The sequence below is a fragment of the Aythya ferina genome (genome assembly GCF_964211825.1).
Source record: "Aythya ferina genome assembly, chromosome: 6".
In the NCBI taxonomy this organism is placed as follows: Eukaryota; Metazoa; Chordata; class Aves; order Anseriformes; family Anatidae; genus Aythya; species Aythya ferina.
Window position 1 is genome coordinate 36,428,412 of NC_140303.1, and position 24,634 is coordinate 36,453,045.

At 33.5% G+C, this 24,634-nt stretch overlaps 1 protein-coding gene across 1 annotated transcript in view; it reads right to left on the reverse strand.

Moving 5' to 3' along the window:
• Nucleotides 1-1,716: 1,716 nt before the first annotated feature.
• The window catches only part of LRP1B (LDL receptor related protein 1B), a 542,116-nt gene continuing 519,198 nt past the window's right edge, over nt 1,717-24,634 (reverse strand). Inside the window, exons 85-91 of the mRNA XM_084523375.1 lie at nt 23,909-24,083; nt 23,155-23,259; nt 9,353-9,429; nt 7,106-7,196; nt 5,585-5,729; nt 4,450-4,548; nt 1,717-1,919 (exon numbers count right to left, since the gene is read on the reverse strand). Of these exons, the coding sequence (XP_084379501.1) occupies nt 1,779-1,919; nt 4,450-4,548; nt 5,585-5,729; nt 7,106-7,196; nt 9,353-9,429; nt 23,155-23,259; nt 23,909-24,083 (833 nt within the window). The 3' untranslated portion in view covers nt 1,717-1,778. The remainder of the gene's footprint in view (nt 1,920-4,449; nt 4,549-5,584; nt 5,730-7,105; nt 7,197-9,352; nt 9,430-23,154; nt 23,260-23,908; nt 24,084-24,634) is intronic.

A 24,634-nucleotide genomic window follows, 5' to 3' on the forward strand; every position in this document is an offset into this window, starting at 1 on the left:
GTCAACACACTGAATCAAGTATGTAGATTTTCATTTAAATAAGTCAGTCAACAATTTTTTTTGTATAAAGTATTTAACACTTCATTGTAGAAACATAGGCAAAATGACTATTATAACCAAAATGAAAAATACTGTTCAATCTAAAAAAATGTACTTAAACAAGAACCTGAAAAAGTTTATGATATGCATAACATTGTTCAAGCAAAATTGCACTAGTATTACATAAATCAGGAGTTTTATAAAGGCCCCAATATGGCAAAGTTTAGAAATAGGTAGTATGCATGCACAATAGTACAACAAAAATCTTTTATAAAACAGCAGTTATTTTTGTAATGCTTGTACAAAGGGAGTAAAGAGCAACCACAAACATATTTAATCTGTTAGGTTAATATATTATGATAGCTAAAAGTCAGTCATGTCTAGCAGAGGAAGGAAGAGTCCTCCTCAGTATATATGTGTGAATCAGTCTTTTGTGCCTTTAAAGTTATGTATAAAATACTTTGATTCAGTTCAAACCTGAAAGACATTGTATCCTTTATTTCCATCAAAATTAAAAAAGTTGAGTCAGATTTTCCTTCTTAGCATCAACAGAAAACAAACCAGGTCAGAGCAAGTGCTGGAAACTGATACTGAGGCTTTTCACTTCTGATATCTGGATTTTGGCATTTTACCCAGACTACTGAAACTCGGGTTTAGGTGAGGTTTTACTAATATGCATTTTGCTAATGTTTTATCTCAGCAATATCCCAATTGATTTTTATTTAAAGCATCTGCTGTGTTTTGGATTCCTTAATATCTCTAAACGAGTATGATTTTTTTTTTGATTTTTTTTTGTGATTGCCAAAACTGAATGCTGTGATTCTGTGCATGTGCTTAAGGTGTTTTGTGTGTGTGTGTGTTTCCCTACTGCTTGGTACATGTTGAGGAATTATTAATTCATAAGTAATGCATATGATTAAGTGAATAAACATATAATGCATGTGTAGGCAATGCCCTCTTGTGCTCTAGGGTGGCTACTGTCCTAAAGGACTCTTGGAGTTCATATGCTTTGTCCCACAGCAAGTAAGGTTTCAGCTTCCAAGATATATTGTTACTATGTTCTATAAGGTTTTAATAAATACAAAGCTTGTTTACATGGTATATATGTTTAGTATAGCATGTACAGTCACTGAATTTCTGAAACATAATCATTGTGTTCATGCAGATCATTAGATGTTTCATTTCTATAATCTTGTTTACTTCTTGGCAACCTAAAGCTAATTTAAAAGCAAGTTATGTTTGTTTGTGAAAAGTTATCTAGCTTTATCAGGATCTGAAGAGAAATTCTAATGGGCACAAAGAAGAGAGTAGACCATTCAATCATTCTTTCACCATTTAAAATAAACAAAATTACACACTGTACTACAGCTTCCAGACTACATAATGAAAAAGTGCAGATACCATCTTCATTGATTAAGTAGAACCAAAAAAGTTCATAGAAAATAGATTGCTCATTTTCACGCTACAAACGATAATGTTGTTTGCCATTTTAACAAATTTAAAGGTGTGTTATTTCAGCAGCATTGTTGTAAGTTGTACCGTAGTGCAGTTTCTTTTTCATAAAAATACCTTACAAATGGTCAGTCAAAAGTCATCAGCAAAAGAAAAACCCAGAAAACATCAACGAAACAAAAAACAGAGGTAATGCTGATGCCAAAACAATTATAATACTGTTGGTACATAGAAAAGTAATCCTTATATTTTATACATTTATACAGAGTATAAAAGGTAACAGCAGATTATGCCACAGTCTCCCTTATCCCAATATCTATTTTCTTTGGAAGGAGTTCTCTTCTTTCATCAACGCTTGCTAAGGAGTTTCGACAGTTTTGTCCATCCATGTATAACTTTGCATATACTGGATTGGAGTAATTTGTTGGCTGCAGAGAAATTAAGCATACCTTAGATCAGTCAGATTAAACCAAAATAAACATTTATGGATATGGAAATGGGGTTGTTAAAGCTAGAACAAGTACACATAAAATATAATTGGACATATTTAATAGATACCTGGACTTCTGCAAACCTGATAATGGGTTAATTATTTAGTTCAAATTAAATTCATGATATGAGACATGCTATTAAAATAATCAGTGACGTGACATGCAGCATAGTATGATATTAAAACCATAAAAGCAATGACAAAAACAAAAACCTTGAAAAATGTCTCTGAAGTTCACTTGTCCACCTTATTACACCAGAAGATTTCAGAATAGGTATGAAGTAGTTTATAGAGAAGGTGCACTGTGAGACCATGTGACGAGTTTAACAGTAGAAAACTGCAATCAACAGTTTCCATATATTACCTGTTCTAAGACATCAGCATCCCATCAATAGCTGACCATGTTTTCGAATTCTGTGGCCCAAATATACAACATGATTTGACCAAAAATTCAATACTTTCGTAATGAAAATTAAACTTTTTAAAAAAATAAACCAGCATAACTATTAACATATCATAGTATTTACAGATTGAGAAATATTTTCTCAACAAGTTAGGTAGCTTGGACTGTAACGAAAAAATCTATTGAACTGAGTAATACTTCATTACAGGACAAGTCCATTTTTAAGTCTGCAAAGCACTTGAGTATATGAGAAATCTACATACGACAGTGTAAAAGGATGAACATGGATGAAAACTTACTCTCCTATCACTAATGCTAAGGGAAAAGCACTTTCCAAAGTTTATAATATAAATGTCTCAAATAATTTCTTCATACTTTGTGCATTTATTGTCTCCTAGAAGACCTTTGCTATCCAACTTGATATTCAGACTTTCACTTATAAAAACTGGAAAGGGTACTTTGTGGTCAAAACATTCCTTTTTCATAACCAATGAAACAGTACAAGTTTGCTTACACAAATATAAATGTTTACAAAAAGTAGAAGAACAGTAAGACAGAAAACAGGTAAATGAAGTTGTTTAGTGAAAAGTGGTTAATTTTTTTATTACACTCCTTACCCCCTCAAAGGTGGGTAGATTTTCTTTATTTGAACACATGCTGAAAAAACACTTGGGTAACAAGGAATAAAAGGAGTCCAGAATCGTAACTTTCCTTTTTCCTGTTGGTCAAATACTCTTTCTGAATACAGGGTTCTGATATTCTTTAGGCTGGCTAGCTAAAGCAGCTACTCCTTTGGGTTAGTTAAAATCTGCCTATGCTATCTATTACAGATGACAAAGTGACTGTCATGCTTTCTTAGAATGGAGGAAGAAAAAGGTGAGTCACATTTATTAAAAAAAAAATAATAAAAAATATAAAAAAATAAAGAAGCTACTCTTGTATGTTTCTGGAACTTAAATATGTAATAACTGCTGCTGTAATTTATGAGAGCAAAATCTCATTTAAGCCTGTCTAGCCCCATTGAATTGGAGATCTTTACATTTGTCATAATGATTATCATCAGCAAGTTAGTTTTATTTCAACTGACAGGACTTTTTATTTCTTTGACCATCACTGTTAAGGGTGATAACTGCAACAGTTCAAAGAATCTTGCCATTTATATAGTGCCTCATGGACAGTAGGCTCTGTCTCATGATACCTCTTTGAGTAGGTCCTAATGCAGTACAGTGAACCACAAAAAGTAAATAGAGTGATGTGAGTAACAGTTACTGCTGCATATGGGCATATATTCTATGTCTCCTCATCAATGGTTCTGTAGTCCATCAGAAATGTCATACCCTATACAAATTGTTACATTTTGAACAATAAAGAATATGTTACAGTCATGCAAGAATGCAAATGGAACAAAAGATGAATATATACTGAGGCATATGAAAATGAATGTCATATTGATGTCCCTTTTTAATAATTTAAACTTCAATGTTTGCAAACATCATGCTGAATTGTAGTCAGTCTGATACTTTAGAAGTTACTACCTTAAGATGTTCAAAAATTGATTGAAAGCTGCATTGCAAGAATTGATTGAAAAATGCATTGCAAATATTAAAGGAAATTCCTCATTTTAGTGTTTATCAAATTCCTTTAAAATGACATAACTTTTCTTTTTTTTTTTTTTCTCATTTACTTGGGAACTTCTTTCAGCTTGATAAACTTCACTAAATGTCTGTAATTACAAATGAATTGAAAAATACATCAAGATATACAGCTCCAAATGCTATGCTAACCTTACATAATGCTATGAAAAAGCATCATTTTGCTCACTGGCTTTGCATCCCTTTGCATCCCCATACATTTGCAGTTTTAGATCTTTGTATGCAGAGAGGAACCCCTTATCTCAAAATTAAAATGTATTAATTCCTGTCATTCTTCCTCACATTAAAAAAATAAAAATAAAAATAAAAAAATGAAACCACACACAAGATACCTCTATTCTAAAACGACAGACAAACTTTCTTTAGCGAGGGGCTGTGGTGGAATGAAATGGATTTGAATCATCATTTCTCACCCCTGTTGATAGTGGTCCTTTCAAGTCAGAGTTTAGGTAGATTGATGGAGTTGTGTGGGGAAGCTTGAATGCAGTGGGCCCTCCCCCTATGTATCTGGCCTGTATAAACAGAAAAATTTAGTTTCTGTGCTAACAGAGTATTTTCTATGTGTACTTATAATCACTGTTACACAAACAGTGCACTGATTGAAAACATTATTTTAGAGTGATCAATAGCAACAGTAATTTTAAAAAAGCTCATTGCATGTATTCTTCACCTTGAAAAATTCTTTCATTCAGTCTGAGAAAAACATTCAGCATTTTAAAATCATTTTTTCATTAAGTATTAGAGCCCGACTTCAAAATGAGCATTGGTTCAGTTACTCATCCCCCGGGAGTAACTCCATTTTCAGCTTACCTCTTGTACTCTGCACACTGGCTATGTGATTCAGCGATGACATTCCTAGAGCTAACAGTAATCCGGTTATTGCTTTGTCAGAAATGCCACAGAATGATGGCTGCCCTTTGGTGTATGTCTGATTACGGAGCTCTAGGAAAGATATCGCAGCATTACCCTGTTCATCCCATGTCACATCACTCAGGATGTTCAGTCACTGAAGAGTGCTGCTGCAGAATGACAGCATCTTTACACGAAAATGATAATACTTACTAGTTTTGTGTAAACATTTAATCTATCTATCCAGCCAGGACTCTGAATTCTGTATGCCTTTGGGAGTTTTCATATATGAAGTAAGTTAAATCTTCTATGTATGAATACATTCTTTCACACTTCAAAAGGTAGACTCTATGATAATGTATTTCCATTCAGTATTTGTGACTAGACTAAGAAGATGATTAGGCAACTCAAGGCAGAATGTCTGTGACAAAACTCACTTCACAGTTTAGTTCCAGCTCTATTTTTGTAAAATACAGGCACTAGGAAAGAATGTCCATCATCAAGCATCAGACTGCAAAAACTTTTGTTAATATACACAGGAAGTTTCTTCTAACGAAACCTAACTTGTCTATATGTTCACTATGTCGTTAAATCTAAACACCATCATTTTGTTTCTATTAATGGCAGTTAAAGTCAAAATCTTTTAAAGACATAAATTAAGTAATGTTTTGGCCACTTAAAAAAGAAAAAAAAAAATACCTTTTCTGCATTTACAGTAAAATCTGAGGCTAAAAGACCACCTTCACTGTGATCATGGCCCACCTCATACATGTTATATGATGGATTGCCAATTTCAACATTGATTCCTCCATTTATAATGGGTTGTCTTCTGATAGTTTTTGTCCTGTAATGCATAAACACAAGAAATAAGCTAGTGACTTAAGCTAGTAGCATACAAGCGTTGAACAGCTAGACCTATTTTAACACTTCACAATCATCCTGGAAGAGATTTAAAAACACTAAATTCTACATAAAAAACATTACATTTCAAAATATAATTTTAAGAAAAAACAAAACAAAACAAAACACGTTCTTTACTGAAGTCAACTCTATTTCTCTTCTGAAGAGTGATTATTTAACTGTTGAGAATGACTTCTTCCACTTAAACAATTTACAGACTAGCAACTAGTTTTAACAAATTGGCTATGAATGAATCTGTTGTTTAGGAACAGCAGCATCTGACATTCATGGAGCCTGGCAGTGTCAGCATTACTAATGCTACAGCCAGAAATGTCTTTTGTTGGCTTTTCAAAAAGAAGAAATATTTTTATTTTTTTTTTCTCCTTCCTTTCACACTTCTTCACAAAATTTTAAAGGAGTTAAAAGGAGACATTATCTCAGTTAACAAGACTCAAGAGAAAGGAAGATGCTCAGGAACAACCAGAAGACCAACTACTGGACTGAAGTAGGTGTTTTGCCATCTAAGTCTTCTGAATCTTCTTTAGTAGGCCACATCGATATTATTTGGAATATTTCCTTGTTAAATCTCCCTCTCCATTACCACCATTTTGCTAAACACAAGAAAGTCAACAGCTCTTCCAAACATCTTTATACAGTAGAAATTCCCCAACAACTCTTTACAGCCTTTGAAGAAGTCAAAATATCTACTACACTCCTTAATGAAATTATGAGTTCTAGGGCAGCTAAAATTCAAGAGAACAAAAGATTCACTGTTCAGTGCTGGAACTTGTTTTCCTGTACAAGATAAATATAGTACTGATGATGAGGCTCAAGACTCTACAGTAGGTACTCTGAACATTGTTTACATCTTCACTATAACTTACACAAAATCGAAAAGAACTAATCAATGTAAATAAATCAGAGTGAACTATAATTAGAAACTGGAAATTCTGCACAGGCTCTATCTGCAGGTATTCATAGACATGAGCAATATTTCTTAATTACGTGGTTCCAAAAAAATACATTAATTCTGCTTACTAAGTTCACTAAGTCTCTGGCTAAAATTATTAACACTTTTTCAGCCTTGGCAGGATTGAGCAAACTTGACAAGAAAGAACTATATCATCTACTGCAGGTGGAATACAAACACATTAAATATCAATTGTTCCAGCAAGAATCAAAATGTAACTAACTAATTGTATCCATAAACAGTTTGCTTGTTTTTAACATTCTCAACATTGAAGATTTTTGATATCAATAAGGTGCACATATTTCAAAGATTTACTTTTTATTTTATACATAACTATAAAAAATACTTACCTTCTTTTTCTTTTGCAAAGAAATAGTCCAATTACCAGAGTAGTGATCAAAGTCACCAATAAGACAAGAGGAACAATGATTGCAATGCTTCCTAAAACAGGAAAAGGAAATCTCACTGAACATTCACAGCTAAGTCTAATCACAGATGTAAAAAAGTTAAATTAATTTAAAAAATAATAATTTACCTTACCAACAAGTGAAATTTCATGTGATAAGCTTCATTAATTTTAGATTTGAATGTTGAAAAAATATCACAGGTACTGGTGTAAACACTACCAGAATTTTTTGTCAATCATACCTGAGTTAATTCTCACCACACACACACCTCTCCTAAACCCTGCCCTCATTTGCAGTGATAACATATGAAGGTGCATGGAATTGCCACACACTTTGGACTTAAGTAGCATGGTCACTGATTTCAACTGCCTCCATCATCTCCAGCAGTATATTTAAGTCACACAACTAATAATTTGTAAGATTCAGTGCGTCGTTCTGATTGAAGAATTCTATTGTTAGCATTAATATATATTTATTACTTTTATTTGTGGGAGACATAAAGTGTAGTAAGCTATATTAATTTCTGTGTGGTTGGCATATCCCTTCCTTTTACTGCATTCTACTCAAGAGCCAGTAATTTTGTTATGTTGATATAAGCAATCAAGGCAACTACAATAATGCTTAATCTAGCAGAAAAACAGTGTACAGATCAGACAGGAATGTTAAAGCAGAGGAGGGAGCAGGGAAGAAGAAAGTCAGCTGAACGTTATTTTAGCAGATAAATAAAATGAAATCTGCAAAAGTAAGGTCAGCAGTGGTACCCTTCTAAGAATTTCTCAGCTCGTAGTTCAGCAATAAAAAAAAACAAACAACATACAAGTACTTTTATGTTGTAATATCTCTCAAAGTGATCCTTACAGACCACAGGACTCTAGTATGAAGCAAATGTGGAATGAAATGCATTTCCTCTAATATCACAATACTTAATTGGTGGAAAATGCTTACTGTTTCATTGACTAGATGGGTTGATTCATAACAAAATAAGCTGTTGATAGTCTGCTCTCCATGAAACAGTATTAATAAAGAAATGCAAAAAAAACGTCCTTGAATTCTACCTGAAAGTCAAGTCAGGTTCTCAGAGGCCCAAAATAAAGTACTATTGAACAAAAACCTTAAGGATTCTGAATTCACTTCAGCTTAAAAAGATTCAACACGTAAAGGACATTAAACAATGACTATTTTAAGATAGCATTTGTGTAAATACCTGGATGAAGTTCTCCTTTGGAGATAAAAAAAAATAAAAAAATGTTCATTTTGTCTTGGCACGTAAACTTACACAAAAAAACCTGAAAAACAGGCTACTAAATGTGAGCTAATGTCTGGAAACCATGGTGCATCCTGGGGTCTAGCAGAAGGCAAAAGATAAACAGATGTTTCCTAAATCATAGCAGGTATTCCCTCAACAAGTAATATCTAGCTAGGTTTTGCCTGTGTTTTTTTTTTTTGTTTGTTTGTTTGTTTTGTTTGTTTGTTTTGTTTTGTTTTGCCTGTTTCTGACTTGTAAGTTTTATCACTTGTCTGTAAGTTTTTTCACTTGTCTGGATTGGTAGGAAGATTTCATCTAAGCATCAAGCTGACCTGAATAGTGGGCAATTCGTTCTCCTGCTCTTCTTGGGTTAAATGTGACTGAGACGTACAGCAGGGTACCATCAGCATACTCAATGCACTGCAGGGGACTTTGTCCAGTTTAAACTGCCAATACCATAGCAATGCTATCCTTTTATGCTTACAGATATGTTTAAAAAAAAAACACGACAGGAGCTATTCTTATTTTCAGGGTGATTTTCACAGTAGGTAAAATTCAAACCTCTGCAGACAGCCAATGCAAAAGTTATGAACTACTTACAACTCTATTTTTGATGCTTTCAGTGGGACTTAAATGGTCAGAGGTCTTGTACTAGTTCTCTGCACAGCAGTGATATCACCAAGCACTTGTCACTTGATAACATTTTAAGAAAAGTGCAGGCTAGCCTTGAAACAGGGAGTGTATGGCATATGGCACATAGCCAAACCTTCTCATGAAACAGTGTCAATCAAAATGTTAAAAAAAATAAATAATAAAAAAAAAGCTTTTTTATCCCTCTCAATTTAAAACAGGTAACCAGCACATATCATTTCACAAACTCATATTCTAAAAAGTATCATCAAGTTAAAATTTGATGAGCAATAGCAGTTATTTGAAGTACTTACTTGTACTAATATTGTCAGACTTGCTGCTTTTGGGAGCTGGCCTCTCACACTGTGTGCCTGACCAGTTGGCTGAACATCTAAAAGGATCCAATTAAAATGATAAAATTAATAGATGTCAGCTGTTAACACAGTAACCTATTAAAGAGACCACCAGCATCTTCTCAAGAGCTACACAAATGACAACTGTGATTTTACAAAGTAAACAATAAGCTTCATGAAAGGAGTCAACAGCAATCTGCCATAGTGCTTACAATATTCTGAGCAAGTTTTTAGTTCAAAACTACAGTTTTGTATCTTCAGTTGCTGCTATTATCACTGCAATCTTGATTCCAGAGTCCTTTTCTAAAATTACTGGATAATAAAATAACTAATAGTATATTAATGTATCTTATACCAATTATCATCTACTATGCGATCATGAAGGAGCATGTGAGCTGAATCCATGCATAGATAACTTAGTCTAGCAAGGTTTATTTGTACTATGTTGTTTTAGGGTCAGTTTTGATCTAGAAGCTCTATCAGCCACTTCCACATTGCAAAAAGAGTATTTGACTGGACATAAAGCACTACACACATCCAGTAACTCGCACTATGTATACTAATTGCCTCCTCCCAGGGTGCTGCTGTTCCCCATTGCGCTGAATAATAAAAAGTTTACCATGAAATACTTCTTACAGACCTGGCTGTAATAATTTACTTGCACAGTTAAGATCAATCTTTTAGTAATATTCACAAACTTACTGACGTTTTCTTTCTATTCACATTTAAATGTTTTCCTGAAAATTCCATAATGCTTTATATTTTTTAAAAAATTAACTATATAAGTACATACATATTTATAGCAATGTATACATATGCTTGTAAGAGAGTTAAAGCATAAAAAGCTATGAAACTGAAGGGATAGGAGTATCTCCACTGGCTTCAGAGGTCCTTGAATACTGATAATGTGAAGAATAAATATTTCGTGCGCTAGGTGCCTGGATGAGCACAAAGTTATTCAGCTGTAATTTCCTTGTGTGAACATAAATATGCAAATATTTCCTCAACTGAGAAGTTGCTCTCCATGCATACAAGTAAACACAAGGAGTTCATGCATGCAGCCTCAGCACATCCATCAGAAAGGGAAACAAATACCTGAATGAAATCCCGTTGCTTATTCATCCTGCTGTAAGTATGATTAAGTTTACTATGGAACCTGAAACTCTCCTTGTGGAAATGGCAGAAGTAGTCACTTTTCATCTGCCTCTTGCATATTGTGCAGTGACTCATATTTTTCACTGTATTTTTGAATTATTTATGAGTTTCAATAGGGGTTATCTTTAGGAAAATGCAATAGAGCATTACTTTGCATGCAGTTCTAAGAACAGCTATTATCTAGTGCCTTTCTAAGGATTAAACGAATTGCAGAGTTTAGGGCTGGACATGCTTAATGAGCAACATTGTTCTATGATACAAAAAGGTTTGGAAAGATACAAAATATTCCAGATAAATATTGTGGAATTATTCCAGGAGAGTCCCAGCTAGATTTGCTGATGATGCCTCTGACTCTCTTTTGTCTTTGCAGATCACATGGGAAAAAAGACTAATTTATCCCTTTCCTCTTAAGCCTTCTCCAGCACAATCCAATATTCAGACAAAACCTTTTACTGTGTTTCATGATAAGTTTGAACCTTCTTTGGAAGGTTTCTAATTTCTTTTTTTTTTTTTTTTTTTTTTTTGGTAGGACATGTTATGCACGTGCTTAGCTCAAACTCTACAGATATAAGCAATGCACAGATGGTATTTAAAAACGTGTTTATTAATTGATAGTTGGTTCAAAAAAATTCCTACATAGAGTACTTCTGTTATAATTTAGTAAATTCTTATATTTAAATTTAAATGCATATTTCCATTTCCTCACAGCAAAGGAACCTCCCCAATTGGCAACTAATTACAGACAATATGATTCACAATAATATAGTTTAAAACTGAAGCCAACTGACATGTTTACTCCTGATTACCACCATTTTAGCTCTTTCCAAGCCAAAAAAACCCCACGATTTTAGTATTTTAAAAGATGCATTTGTTCCTTTTTTTTTTTTATAGATCCATTTTTATCAATTATATCAAATTGAAGTGATTACACTGATGGCCTACCTTATTAGGATGCTATTAAGGAAGTATTTTTTCAAAAGTTTACCATTTAATGCACAGCCGCAAAGAAAGTATCTCCATTCTTATAGACAAACACCTTAAATTTTTATATTTAGTATATTCTACAGGGAACCAAACTGTTGGTATGCAACAACCAAGAAAGAAATATGTTTTACTGGAAGTTTTGCATCATTGCTCTTGAGGTTTAAGTTCCACTTAATGCTATACTATGGAAAATAAAATAAGAGTTAGACATACCTTTACTTTGTACCTAAATCCTTATATTGAAAGTTTCAAACAGTTCTGCTGTATAAGAGAATCACTACTGTAAACCTACTTTAAAACTCTTAAAAGAATATAACTTAGTGAGACTAGTAAAAGATTCACCATTGAAGTATGCCAAGTATAAGCTTATCAGAAAATTGTGCATACTGCACACATTCTTCAAAATCTTATAGCAGATATGACACCATGACAGCTGGTGAAGAAAGAAAACACAGTTCTATATGTAGAAAACATTTCTACAGTTCTATATGTAGAAAACAAAGGAACAAATTAACGTAGTAGGGTTAGTAGTTCTTGGCATTTTAATTGCAAAAAGTCAGCAATACTGAAACAGTTCTGAGCAATTTGATAAAAATCTCATAAAACATGATAGTTGCCACTTCACTTTCCTTTTCCAAAGGCTTGCTGTCACCAATACCTTTCAGTGGGATGAAAGCTGACAGGATGGCAATAATTTTCTTCTGAAATTAGACATAAAATGCTTGCCCTTTTATGGTCCGGGAAGCCATTAAAGAATCTTGGGCATACAGAACAGAAAACAAAATAAGGTCCAAGGGAAAGGTGTTTGCAAGGGAATTTGACACCAAAAATTAGCCTTGACCAGGCACATGAATAATGCTGGGGTTAGGACATGGAAAACAGTTGCTGTAGGAATGTGGGAAAGATTAGTAGATCTGAATTACTTTTACTAGTGTTCAGATACAGTAGACATAAGTTGTTCTTAATAACAACAGACATTTTTCTGATATTAGAACATTTAGACTCAGACTGCCCAGTATCTAGCATGGGAACTGACTTCTGGTTTAATTGGATGCACATCATTTTGTACTTTTCCAAATCATTTGATATCAGGAGTTTTTGTTCTGTACTACTGCCAAGAGTTTTATGGCCAAAGATATGACATTTGCAGTATAGGCCAAAAAAAAAAAAAAAAAAAAAAAAAGGGAATTGACGAAGCAGAAAGCCGCTGATTTCATTGCATAAAGCCACTAGTTTCAGTGAAGACATACATGCTATAAAGAACTGCACAGAAAGACAGTGATAAAGCCTAATCTGAGCTACGCAAACAAATAAAGATGGAAACAGATGGGGATCTTGACAGTGAAGGACAGGCTGGAGTCAGTTGAGTGGTGCAAGGTGCTACAGGTGCAAATCTCCAGCCCCCAATAGAGTCAGTGAACAGATCAAAGAGCAACAGCATCCTAGAGAATGCCAATATAAATCCCGAAAGTGAATGTAATAAACAAAAGGTTGTACATGGCCTGCTGCCAAGGTCATTAATGAAACTACCTACAGCTCTCTCTCTTACAATTTAGTTCTACATTTAGAAAGAGGTGACTGCTCAGGAAACACACATTCTGAGATACAGACTGCCTGTGCAAAAACAATTATTTATGCAGAGGAAATAGTATTGCAGAAGAGAAATGTTTTAAAAACTCTAAACCGGAATTGTAAAGACATCTGACTTGTAATGAGAAACATTCAGAATTAAGACATTTACATTTTAGAGAATGATCATGCTGTTGTTACAGAATCTATTCATGAGAGAAAATGTCTCTTTTCTCTATTTTTCTATAAACCTTACAGGTCAGTGCACTGAAACACTCTAAACTCAATTATACGGGCACTTGACCAAAAGGAGCCATTTGACTATGAAATGTCTGAACAAATAGAAAAAGCTAGTAAAAAGGCTAAATTGGAGGCAGTGTGGATTTTCCTTTTTTTTTTTTTTTTTTTTGGTGTGTGTGTGTGTGTGTGTGCCAAAGGCATTGTCATAAAATATAATATAGAAGGCATAATACGCAGTTAAAAGTGCTCTTGTAAAGATGTAAAGAGCTGTTTTCCAACTCAATACACCAGTGTGTAACAAAAAAAGTCAGAAAGCAGCACTAAAAGATTAGACCAGAAATACAACAGAATCTGTGAAACAGTCATTACAATACAGAGGTTGAAGGGGAATTGAAAATGTTTCTTACCTAAAAATGTTATTTCTTCATTACAGTATATATAGCGAAGTAAATTTCTAACTTTTATTTTTAGTCAAGACATAGATAGCAATGTATTAAAAATAGTAAAAGCATTTAAAGGAAAGTATCCAGCCCCTCTGTTTTGAGAACACATTAAAATTCTACTAGAAAATGTCTTCTCATTAGTATTATAATTCTTTGTAAGATGAGAACACAGAACATCTGAATTATAGTTATTTACTATTTGTATTAAATTGCACCAAAAGGCAGAAATTAAAATAATTCACTTTTTCCCTAAAACTCTGTAGAAAGACATAGTATGAAATAATCCTTGCCCTATACTAAGTCACTGAACTATTCCTTATTAATTAATTAAATAAATAATAGCGATACTTAGTAGAAGCAGTCTTCATAAAGGGAGCTGATAGTACAGAGTTATACCCACAGACAAACCCCCAAAGTGAAGGAATTTGTTGTAGAAGCTACGGGATTGAAACCTTACAACACGACTTGAAAAGGAAGTACAGGTTACCTTGCAGTTCAAAAAATTAAGAATAGAAAAATAGAAAAACTGCATAACCCAAAAGCAGACAACGTTTCCAACAGAAAATTACTTTTGAGGAATGCAAAGAATTTTGCTAACAACATACAAGAAAAACTGTGACTTTTAACATTAATTTAATTTTTGCATGACATTAATACACAGAAATCTTCATTCACAGCTAGTGCATGGTGTTCACTGCTAAGGAAAAAGCCTTGAGATGCATCTTAGCCTCTGTGATTCCAAAGTAAAAAAAAATAAGTGTAATCATGAACTCCATGCCATTAGGAATTTGTATACAATACATATACTATTATAATATTTTAATAATATTAACATAGAGTATATAATATTTTAATATTATTAACATAGAGTAAATATATAAAAATTAAGCATGTCTAGATGACTACCGCTTCAGCTGAAATTACACTGAGCAACCAAGTAAAAGAAAAAGAATAGACTGAAGTGGTAAAAATATTAAAAGAATGAGAACTGAGTGGATCAATAGATATATGACAAACCATGTTTCTCTCTCCTTCGCACAGAGGTAAATTAATGATGTATGGCAGCAGTTGCTATGCAAGTTTTATCTGAACAATTTTAAACTCATAAAGGGTACTTGCATTACAGCCTAGCTGCTAAATGGTCAATGAAGAATGTACATATTCCTGTTTTCCGAGGTCTTGTCACTTTTTTCCTTTGCCAACTACTCCTCAAACAGCTGTTTGCATTTAGTTCTTTAACTAATGCTAGTTTACAATACAAACTGAATGAAAGATCTTCTACAATATAAAGTTACAACCTGCTGATTATGTTCAAATTCAAGACATTTATAACAAACATTTTTTAGTTGAAAAAGAAAGGTCTCAACTAGCATAATACAGTGAAATTCCTGTTGTAATTATAACTGTGTTATAGCTATATAGTTATATTTAGCTTCATTAAATATATCCTAGGAAAGCATATGGAAAACATTTATTGCAAAATACTTGATGTATTTTTCTGTTCTATGATTTATACTGCCTGTCATGATTACAATTGCTTTCTAGTCTTAGGCTGTCTTCTCAATGCTATGATTATTCTATGCTGCAATAGCTTTTTTTCTACTCAATCTTCAGAAAATGCCAGTCAGGGGACTTCACAAGATTTCCTTCCTGTCCAGAACCAGACTATGGATCTACCTTAACCTTTTTTTTTGATCAGAGTCCTGCCATAGTTTTACATTTACTTATGAGTTTGCATATACTTACAGTGTTTCTACATACATATATTTACATACAAACTGTTCATATTTGAAGATTTTTAATGAGAAAGAAACGTCAGGAGAGAGGTACAGCATCACAGGAATATGAGCTTGAGGGAAAGTACTCCATCTGGATGAACTCAGTCTTTTTTTTTCAGATTTGCAATAACATGTACATGTATACACGTGTGTGTGTACACACCCATGCATGCACACACACAGATTTTCTCTCTCCAACATACTGAAAATAAAGCTCACAAAGCATCTCTCCTGTTTAGTACATTCCTGGAGGAATTATTTATTCTGATATCTTCATATCATCACTTCATGTTCAAGCTTCTTGTTCTCACTTATAAGAAATTGATTTCTTTTCACTCCCTATGTGTTCTGTATTGTTTCTAACATATTACTCAGCCAAAATCCTCATTTTAGAAAGGAAGTAATTTAAACATTGTCCACTTGTTCACTTTTCAGTTTCTTCTGCTACCAAAGTCATGCTTTCCTTCAAGCTCTTGTGTCATATGTGCCTTTTAATTAATTTGAAAGGCCACTGGTTTCTCTACTCAATTTGCTCTCAAAGCCATGCATCTGCTTACTGCAAGCAATTAAAGTATCTAGGGTGACTTCTTCTACATTACAGAAAAAACAAGTTCTAGTTTAGAAATACAACACACAAAACCTGAAAGCCTCTGAACAGCCAATGCTTCTTACCACAGGCAACTAATTCAAGGTTGTGAATTGTCTTCTGAATTTCTCTCTTTCTTACACATGACAGCTAGGAAACAGAGTCTCTGAAGTTTAGATACATAAACAGTAGCCTAGGAAGGAAGAAATGACTACCCTTTTAATTAGCCAGCAAAATAATATAATCTTACTTGTGTCACATTGAACTTCTCAGCCAAACTGATTAAGGGTTGCTCAAAAGCCCATTAAAGCATTTATAAACTCTCTTTAAAATCAGTGGGATTTTGGTAAGGACCAACACAATTTATGTCTTTTATCAGTTTTGACTGTAAACTTCTTAGAGCAAGAACTGTCCTGTGTTATGTTTCCATAACGCCTAGTGCAAGGGGGTTACAATTTTATCCCACTTTTGTGCAGATGCTAATAATAATAATAATAATACAAACATAGAGTTATAGCAAGCTATAGGTATAGTAAATGTATGAAATAAACAAATGTAAGAGAGAGTAATATTCCTCGAAATCAGTATCTATTATAACCATTTCTACTAAAGAAATTGATAGACTACTGCTTATGTTACAATTAGGGTTGAGCTTGTATACTCAAAAGCTTTTAAATTTTTTCCAACTCTCTTTATTGGTGTAATACAGGACATAATCTTTCACTAAACCTTGCTTCTCTTTCATGGTGTATAGTTAGGAGATAGATAATTAGTGGGAAGGAAATAGAGATGCAAATAAAAGTAATTATTAAAACAAAAGACTGACTGATAGAACAGCTAAAACAGACAGTTTGTAAAATAAATTGAAAGAACATTTCTTGACTATTTCCCATCTGAATCTGATCTCATGTTCATTCTGCTTTCAATGGGCTGATGAAGTTACTGAAGCAATTCAGACATATCTCATATGCTTCTAGTGTTACACGTCCCACTCCCCCCAGATCATTACAGAATAGTACTGAAGATACTTGTAACAAACTTAATAAACAAATTCTAAAAAGACAGTAACTACACATAAGATCATACTGTCTGAGGACTCCCTCAGTGGTATAATTTTCAGAAAAGGTTAAATTTTATCATTTTGATATCAAATTCTTTCAACCTTTGTTGAGCAGAAAGGAAAACAGAAAATAATACAGAAAAAAATAATAAAGTTGTTTATATTCCTAAAAACAATGCAAATAATTAATAATCTAGATTTGTAGGTGTCTTACCTACAAAGACAAATCACAGTGTATCCTGCATCTTCATCAAAGTGAAGACCAGCTTCACTTTCTTTTTTTTTTTTTTCCACAAAAAAAAAAAAAAAAAAAAAAAAAACAATAGCAAAGGTTGTTAAAAGGAGAGTAAATTCTTACAGGCTTATAGTTCCTATGTATGATTATGGCTAGGATTGCCATTTAGAATGGATAAATCATATTTTCTCTTGTCTTTACTGAATGATAATAAGGGCTTTATTACGTACAAAGTATGCATTCTCAACTGATCTGGCTGCAAGAGGCAGAGGAGTTCTAAATGAATTAAAATAAAATCATCTTCCTCCAATTTCTTCCCTCCAAAAATCATCCACCTATGACTAGTTAAGAAAAATGTTAGCTCTTAATTGTCTCTCAGAGACCAAGCAGATGTCATCCACAGTGAGACCAGAAATGCAAATTGGAGGGGTAAATTATTTTCTCTACCAGTGGAGCAGAACTTACAGAAAAAGTCTTTGAGAATCCTGTTCCATGGCACAACATCTCTGGGATATTTTCATTCCTTCCTGAAGTCTTTTACTTAGTATGAGGTCAGTAAAATTATAAACAAGCTCCAGTTAAAAAGTAATTTGTGCCACAAAGACACAAGATATTGGAAACAACAGTGAGAATAGAGGTTGGCAAGAAGGACTGGGACATATGGAACTACTCTTCCTTGATCACTGTAACTGCCTTTAACTCCATAAAACAACCATTTGCCTCTCTTCTCTTTCCTTTAAGCCAGAAACAATTTAGAAGGCTCTCTTAACTCCTAGACACAGAGAGTGGCCATACTAATCCAACAATCAGTTTGAAGACAACAGGAAGACTAGCTTTATCTGTGATTATACTGTGAATGTGATGAAGTAAATTATCTACTAAAGCTTCATCTAAATTTCATCCTCGTTACCAATTCATCTGAATCTCTTCCTCACACTGAAGAGAAACTTGAATTTGATCTTTCTCTAGTACCTTCTTTTCTTCCATGTTTCCCCCTTTCCACCATGCAATACATTTAACAAAAAAGCTTCTAAAATTGTATTCAGATAAACCTCCTGAGGTGAAAGAGAAAGGACAGTTTAATCTTACTAAAAATCATTATGTAGTTAATGTCTGTTGCTAACTTATTTATTTATTTATTTTGAGCTTGGTATATGCACTTTACTGGATAGCACAAGTGCCCAATAAAATTAATCTTGGGAATATTGTCACAGTAAAAGGAAATAGTAAGTAAACAAAATAAGTTAATCACTCTGTTCAAAATGTTGCAATCCCTCCCTCAGCTTTCTTTGGAAGACAACCTGCTCAAAAGGGAAGAACCACGGCCTTTATCAACTAAATAGTACTTCGGATGGTTTCACCTTCAGGAAGGAAGAAAATTGCATCTAATTTCACTTTTACACAGAGAAGTGATTTTTTTCTCTCTGCTCTGCCTTCTATAAGACGCTGTTTTGTACTTTTCCCTAATTATATATTTCAAAAGAAAAGGAAGAGTCTCATCCAGTCTTGGAAAGTAATACTTATCCAGGGATTTCTGAAGTCTGTTTTGTTACTTTCTACAGCTGAGTCCAAACTTTGACCATTGCGTGCTCTGGGCAGTGGCTTCACAGTGGCTTCTGAAGGAAAAGAAGTATTTTCATCTGTCTGTGTGCTTGGCAGCATGAATCTTTCCAGTATTGTTCCTATTCAAACAACCCACCTCCGTACTTCTTTGCCTTACATAGTTAGAAAGTAGGCAGAAAGGATTATGGGGCCTGTAGAACCTGTGCTACCTTTCTGTTAGCATAAATTCTTGAAATTGTTGGCATCTGGCCTCATATAGAAGCTCTAAGGAGGTTAAAATTCATGTTATCAACTCAAAGACTAACCAAGAAATATATATATATATTTATATATATATAAATATTTTTAAACAACTTCTCATTTTGGTCAGCAAATATAGTTAAGCCAAAAGATCATGAGAACAGGCAATGTCAAAAAATAAACATTGATGCTACTCAGAAAGTTCCTAATTAAATTAACCTCATTGAAATATTACTGTAATATCCAAAGCAGTTTTGACTCCAGTAGAAAGAGAATGTCCTTGTTGGCAGGAATGCATATTGAAAAAAATATCTTCATATTTTTCTGTGAAAATCTTACATTAGATAAAAAGTAAATATTTACTGTTTAAGTAATAATTCTTAAGAATTATGAGAGAGTATGTAAAATTCAGAACTGATTCTGAATGGTGTATTTTTATGCTATTTTATCTATTACAACATTTCACAATAAATTTTGTACTGTTACTTTCTTGAGAGCTCTGATAACATCCCCAACATATTAAATAAAAAAAAAAAAAAAAAAGGAATGGTACTTGCAGTACATGACCTTATAAGCAGCAACATGTTTTGCTTCAGGCTATCTTATTCTTAAATCTGTAGGATGCACAGAAATAGAAACTGTCCTGGCAATCATTTCACAGGAATGCTGACCAACAGACCTACTCTCCATACTCTTCAAAATTTTAAGATGTGGTAGTCAGAAGACTAATGTACTTTCTAATGGATTTATGGTAGCTCTAGCCAGTTTCATTGCCTGAAAAACACTGACAAAGTATTTTGATTGTACTGATTAAAAAATCTGTATTATTCACCATACCTAGTCAGTCTCATTGTCTCATCTCTACCAGACAATGTAATCAATCCCCACAGAAGTTTACATTTTCAGAAACCATGCATTCAGATGAGATAAAAATTAAAGCTGTTAGAGATTTTTTATTTTATCCCAAATCTAGGTCTTTGGCTCATGATTTAAATTCCAACTTTTGCATCATAACTGTTGAGTAAAGTAATGTACATCGAACTGTTATTGTGCATCTCTGTGTACATGTATGCCTAACTTAGAGCATAGACTAAGACTTTCAAAGACTAAGTCTGTTTATTTCCTGATAAGGATTAGATTTTACCCTTTAATACATAGACCTTAAATCCATTAGCAAAATACAGCACACAATGGTGTCTATTCTGTATCTTTTTTATCAGCAAAGTTGTGAGGTAACTCAAATGCTTCTGTTTAATAGTTACCTTTTTAGAGCATACTTCTATAGTTTACAAAAAGACCTATGAATACAGGCTAAACTCTTGAGAAGGTAGCTAAATAGCTCCCCAGCTTCTTTCCCTACAGAGATAAGAAATAGTAAGTCAGTTTTAGACTACAGAACATGTGCAATATCACTGTTTGCTAAACTTTATGCTGCGTAGGATTAAATTGATAAAATATCTCAATGTGAACAATAAAAGCCAAGAAGCATCTTTTTTAGTATTTTCAATACACTTTTTAAAAATAAAGCTTTTTATTTCTTCCTCCAATGACATAGATACTCCAACAATATGATTAAATATAATCATCAGTGCAACTATCAAAGAGTAAGTGTGCATTACAGAAACAAGAACCCGGATTAGGTATATACTGTGAAATGTATGTGAATGTGCATGACTTGAACCAATGAACTGTGGCCTGAAATGATGTCACAGAATGTGCAGCATTAAGTGGAAGGTTAAACCTACTTGCATCTCGGTTCATTAAACGCAGTTAAAGTGCAAATTCCCTCATTCTGACAGTAGTAATCACAAGGGTTCACTTTCTGGTCACAGCGCTGACTTTTAAACCCCACAGAGCATCTGCAGAATTTCAGTAAAATAGACCTCTATAAATATTCTGCCTTTTGCTGAACAGATTTTAAATGCATTACATATAATTATGGCAAGACACGCACACATACACAGGCACACACCCATAGATATAAAAAATTAATAGCTTTTTTCATGGAAAGATCTAATCTGACTACATTGAAAAATTTGCTCATCAAAGCTTTTTAAGCACTTTTAAAACAATGGGCCTATACAAACTTAGTTTTTCAGGAATCTACGATTTGTAACAAAGTACTATTGTCAAATGTTCTGCGCATTTATATTGATTGATCCAGTGTGCAATGGTCTTAGAAATGTTCATGATTGTCTTCTTAGCATGGTTAAGTATTGGCATATGCTACCAGTTTTTTATTTGGAAATACATAAACAAATTAACGCATGAAACTTGTTTTCCTTGAGATGCTATGGTGTTCCAGATGGATTTGAAAAAGAACAGATCAGCTATATTAAGAAAAAGAAAGGAAGAATCAAAGTTCCAAAATAACTGTTCTAGGTGTTTCAGCACCTGGACTACTAGACTTGCTCATCACATTTTAGTCTTACATATTACAGCTGTTATATCTTTGCTGAGGTTTATGAGTCTCTCTAGTCTTCTACTAATGATATTTAAGGAGATCCAAATAACAGGTAAAAAGGGCCAGGTGAAAATAACAATAACAATAAAAGAGCCATAGGTACTTAAAGCAAAATAAGGACTATGGTGCAGTTGCATTCCACTGTCTCTAACCCCAAAGCTACAAACATTTGTTATCAACTTCTTTCCAATAGCTCAACCCTTATGGTTTTGCAGCTTTGCAAAGGTGCTTGAGCTTTCATAGGGATGAACATTTGATCCGTCTCTTACACTGCTAAAATCACAAAAGCTAAGCATTTCTCTAACCTCCTTGAAAGTCTGAATACAGCTAACACTCTCTCTAAAAGTCTAAAAACACCTACATCACACACGTCAACAAATGTTGACTGCATCTGTATTCACAGATCTGTAATACCAGATTGCAGACAAGAATTTACTTATGTCACCCTGGAAATTACATATTTAAGTCTAATTATATCTTCTAATACCTCATATATTCTCGGAGAACACTGTGACATCTAGGTTGGTTTAAAAGGTGGAAGACTAATCCACAGGGAAGCTCTTGTGCAGTGCAGAAAAGATTGGATTATTTATTAGTCAAAAGTAAAAAAAGAAATAATCCAGAAGTGTGACTCAGTAGCTCAGTGCAACTCTCAGCAGGAAAAAAAAATAATTTCTTGCTATGATGCCTACTTCTGTATTTAATATTTAGTAGGTGAAAAAGATACACCATAGCTCTCAAGAAAGGACTAGAGGAAAGGACTAAGGTAGGCTTTACTACCTCTTAAGAGAGAACTTCACAGTCTAGTCTACAGAATCACATTTTCTTTGGTATTGGATGTCTGGGCTTAAGAAAAGCATCTTGAATTATTTTCTTAATGCTGGTGTATTTCTGCAGAAGGGGAAACTGATCTCACCACATAACAGCCAAGCTTCTATGGGTAGTGTAAAGGTTAAGACAGAAATGAGATACATGAGCATATCCTCTGACACGTACAGGAAATAAACACTGATATCATTCTCCCTGTTCTCTAGTCATCGGGTTCCTTACAGAAATGTATCACCACCACCTCTGATGGCCTTCATAAAAGAAAACACTTCATCCACCTTTGAATAGCAGGGACAGACAACCATCTTGTACATTTGGATTCCATTCCAGAACAAATGCCTAAATGAGCTTTAGATCTGGCCCCAAATTATTAAGTCTCAAAACACTTATCTTTATGTCTATATACATACAACATATAGCTTATTGTTTGATACACATATTGTAAAAATATAGACAAGGGTTACAGAAATAGTCAGGAAAAAGTACCAAAAGTTGCGACTGCAACTGGCATATTTTATTTTCTAAAGAGATCAGAAATACAAAAACTCTAGCATTTGTTGGTGTTTAAATATGGTCTCCATAGATATTGTAATGGTCTCTACAATGCAGGATACTCACAGACAGACAGGTATATTTGTGTCTGGGTCCAGCTGACATGTACCACCATTGTAACAGTAGCCATCACATAACTGACACGTAGAGGCAATCTTTCCATTAGTGCAACTGTCATAGTTAAAAAAAAATAAATTGCTATCAGTATATTAGTAAATCTAGTGAATCACATTATAATGATCCATATATTAAAATATTAATTTTGTGATATGTATTAAAACTGCAAGAATTCTAGGTTTCTAACTTGAAAAGCTAGCGCAGGCAGTGAACTTTTTACACAAAATATTTTAAATCTTTCCTTTTATGAAAATAAACTATTATTACATAAAATAATCATTCAGCAATACAGCAGCACATCTTAATTTATATGCTTTCATTAGTATCGATATGTCTTTTCCAATGTTACAGATACTGCAAAAAGAACACATTTTGATAGTGTGGTAAAACTAGACTGTTTACTAAATATTTCTATGACAAATTTTTTTCCAGTCAAAGACACATTCAGTTTCCTCCTACATTATGCTTCTCCCGGTGAGAAGTACTCCAAAAGTTGGTTTTAAAAAGCAAGAGCCAATGAGTTCAACCAAAACTTGGTAGCTGAACACTCACAGGCACTGTTCTGATGTGAACATTTCAGGGGCTAGTTGCTCTGTAACTGATTTTACAGATCTAAAGGATACTGCAGTGTAATGGCTATAAAATATACAATTCTGAACATACCCTATTTTCCCAACACGCACACACGCACACAGAAACTTACTTGCATACTATGTCATTACTGTCCTTGTTTATTATGCAGTGTCCCCCATGACATCTTATACACTTGTCCACTTCACATTTTGGACCTTCGAATCGTACTGGACAGACACATTCTACGCTTCCATCATCAGAAATAGTACATGATTCAGAATTTACACAATAATGGTGGCAAACATCTGCAAGAAACATGAAATCTAATTACAAAAAGACATTAAGGAGCGTCAAATTTTTGTAATGATTAAAAAATAAAGAAAGCTTTTTTCCTTTCTTTTGAAAAGTACAATAAAAACAACCTCCCCAACAGATATGCAATATATTAGCAACATATTCTTGTGAAGTGAAACAGAAATATAAGTTCATAAGAGATTTTTTTTCCTTCTGGATGTCTAACCATTTATGGCATCATCACACATGATACAAAGACTACTGATGAGAAGCAGAGCAGTGTTAATATATTTAATGGGAAATTGGCTGAATAAAAATATTCTGATAAATGCACATTACCATTAAAAATGTTATGTTAAGCTGAAATGGGAACAGTATTTTGAAATAATTAATTTTATTTTCATTGGTCCACATATAAAAATTTAATGAAGTCCTAATACTACCATATAATGACATGACCAATAAGTTCTACAAAAAATACATACCACCTTATCTTTATAGGATGTGCAGGACTCTATTATCTTATGTAACTGCTTCAACATCAGCAGGACTGAGGTTTAAA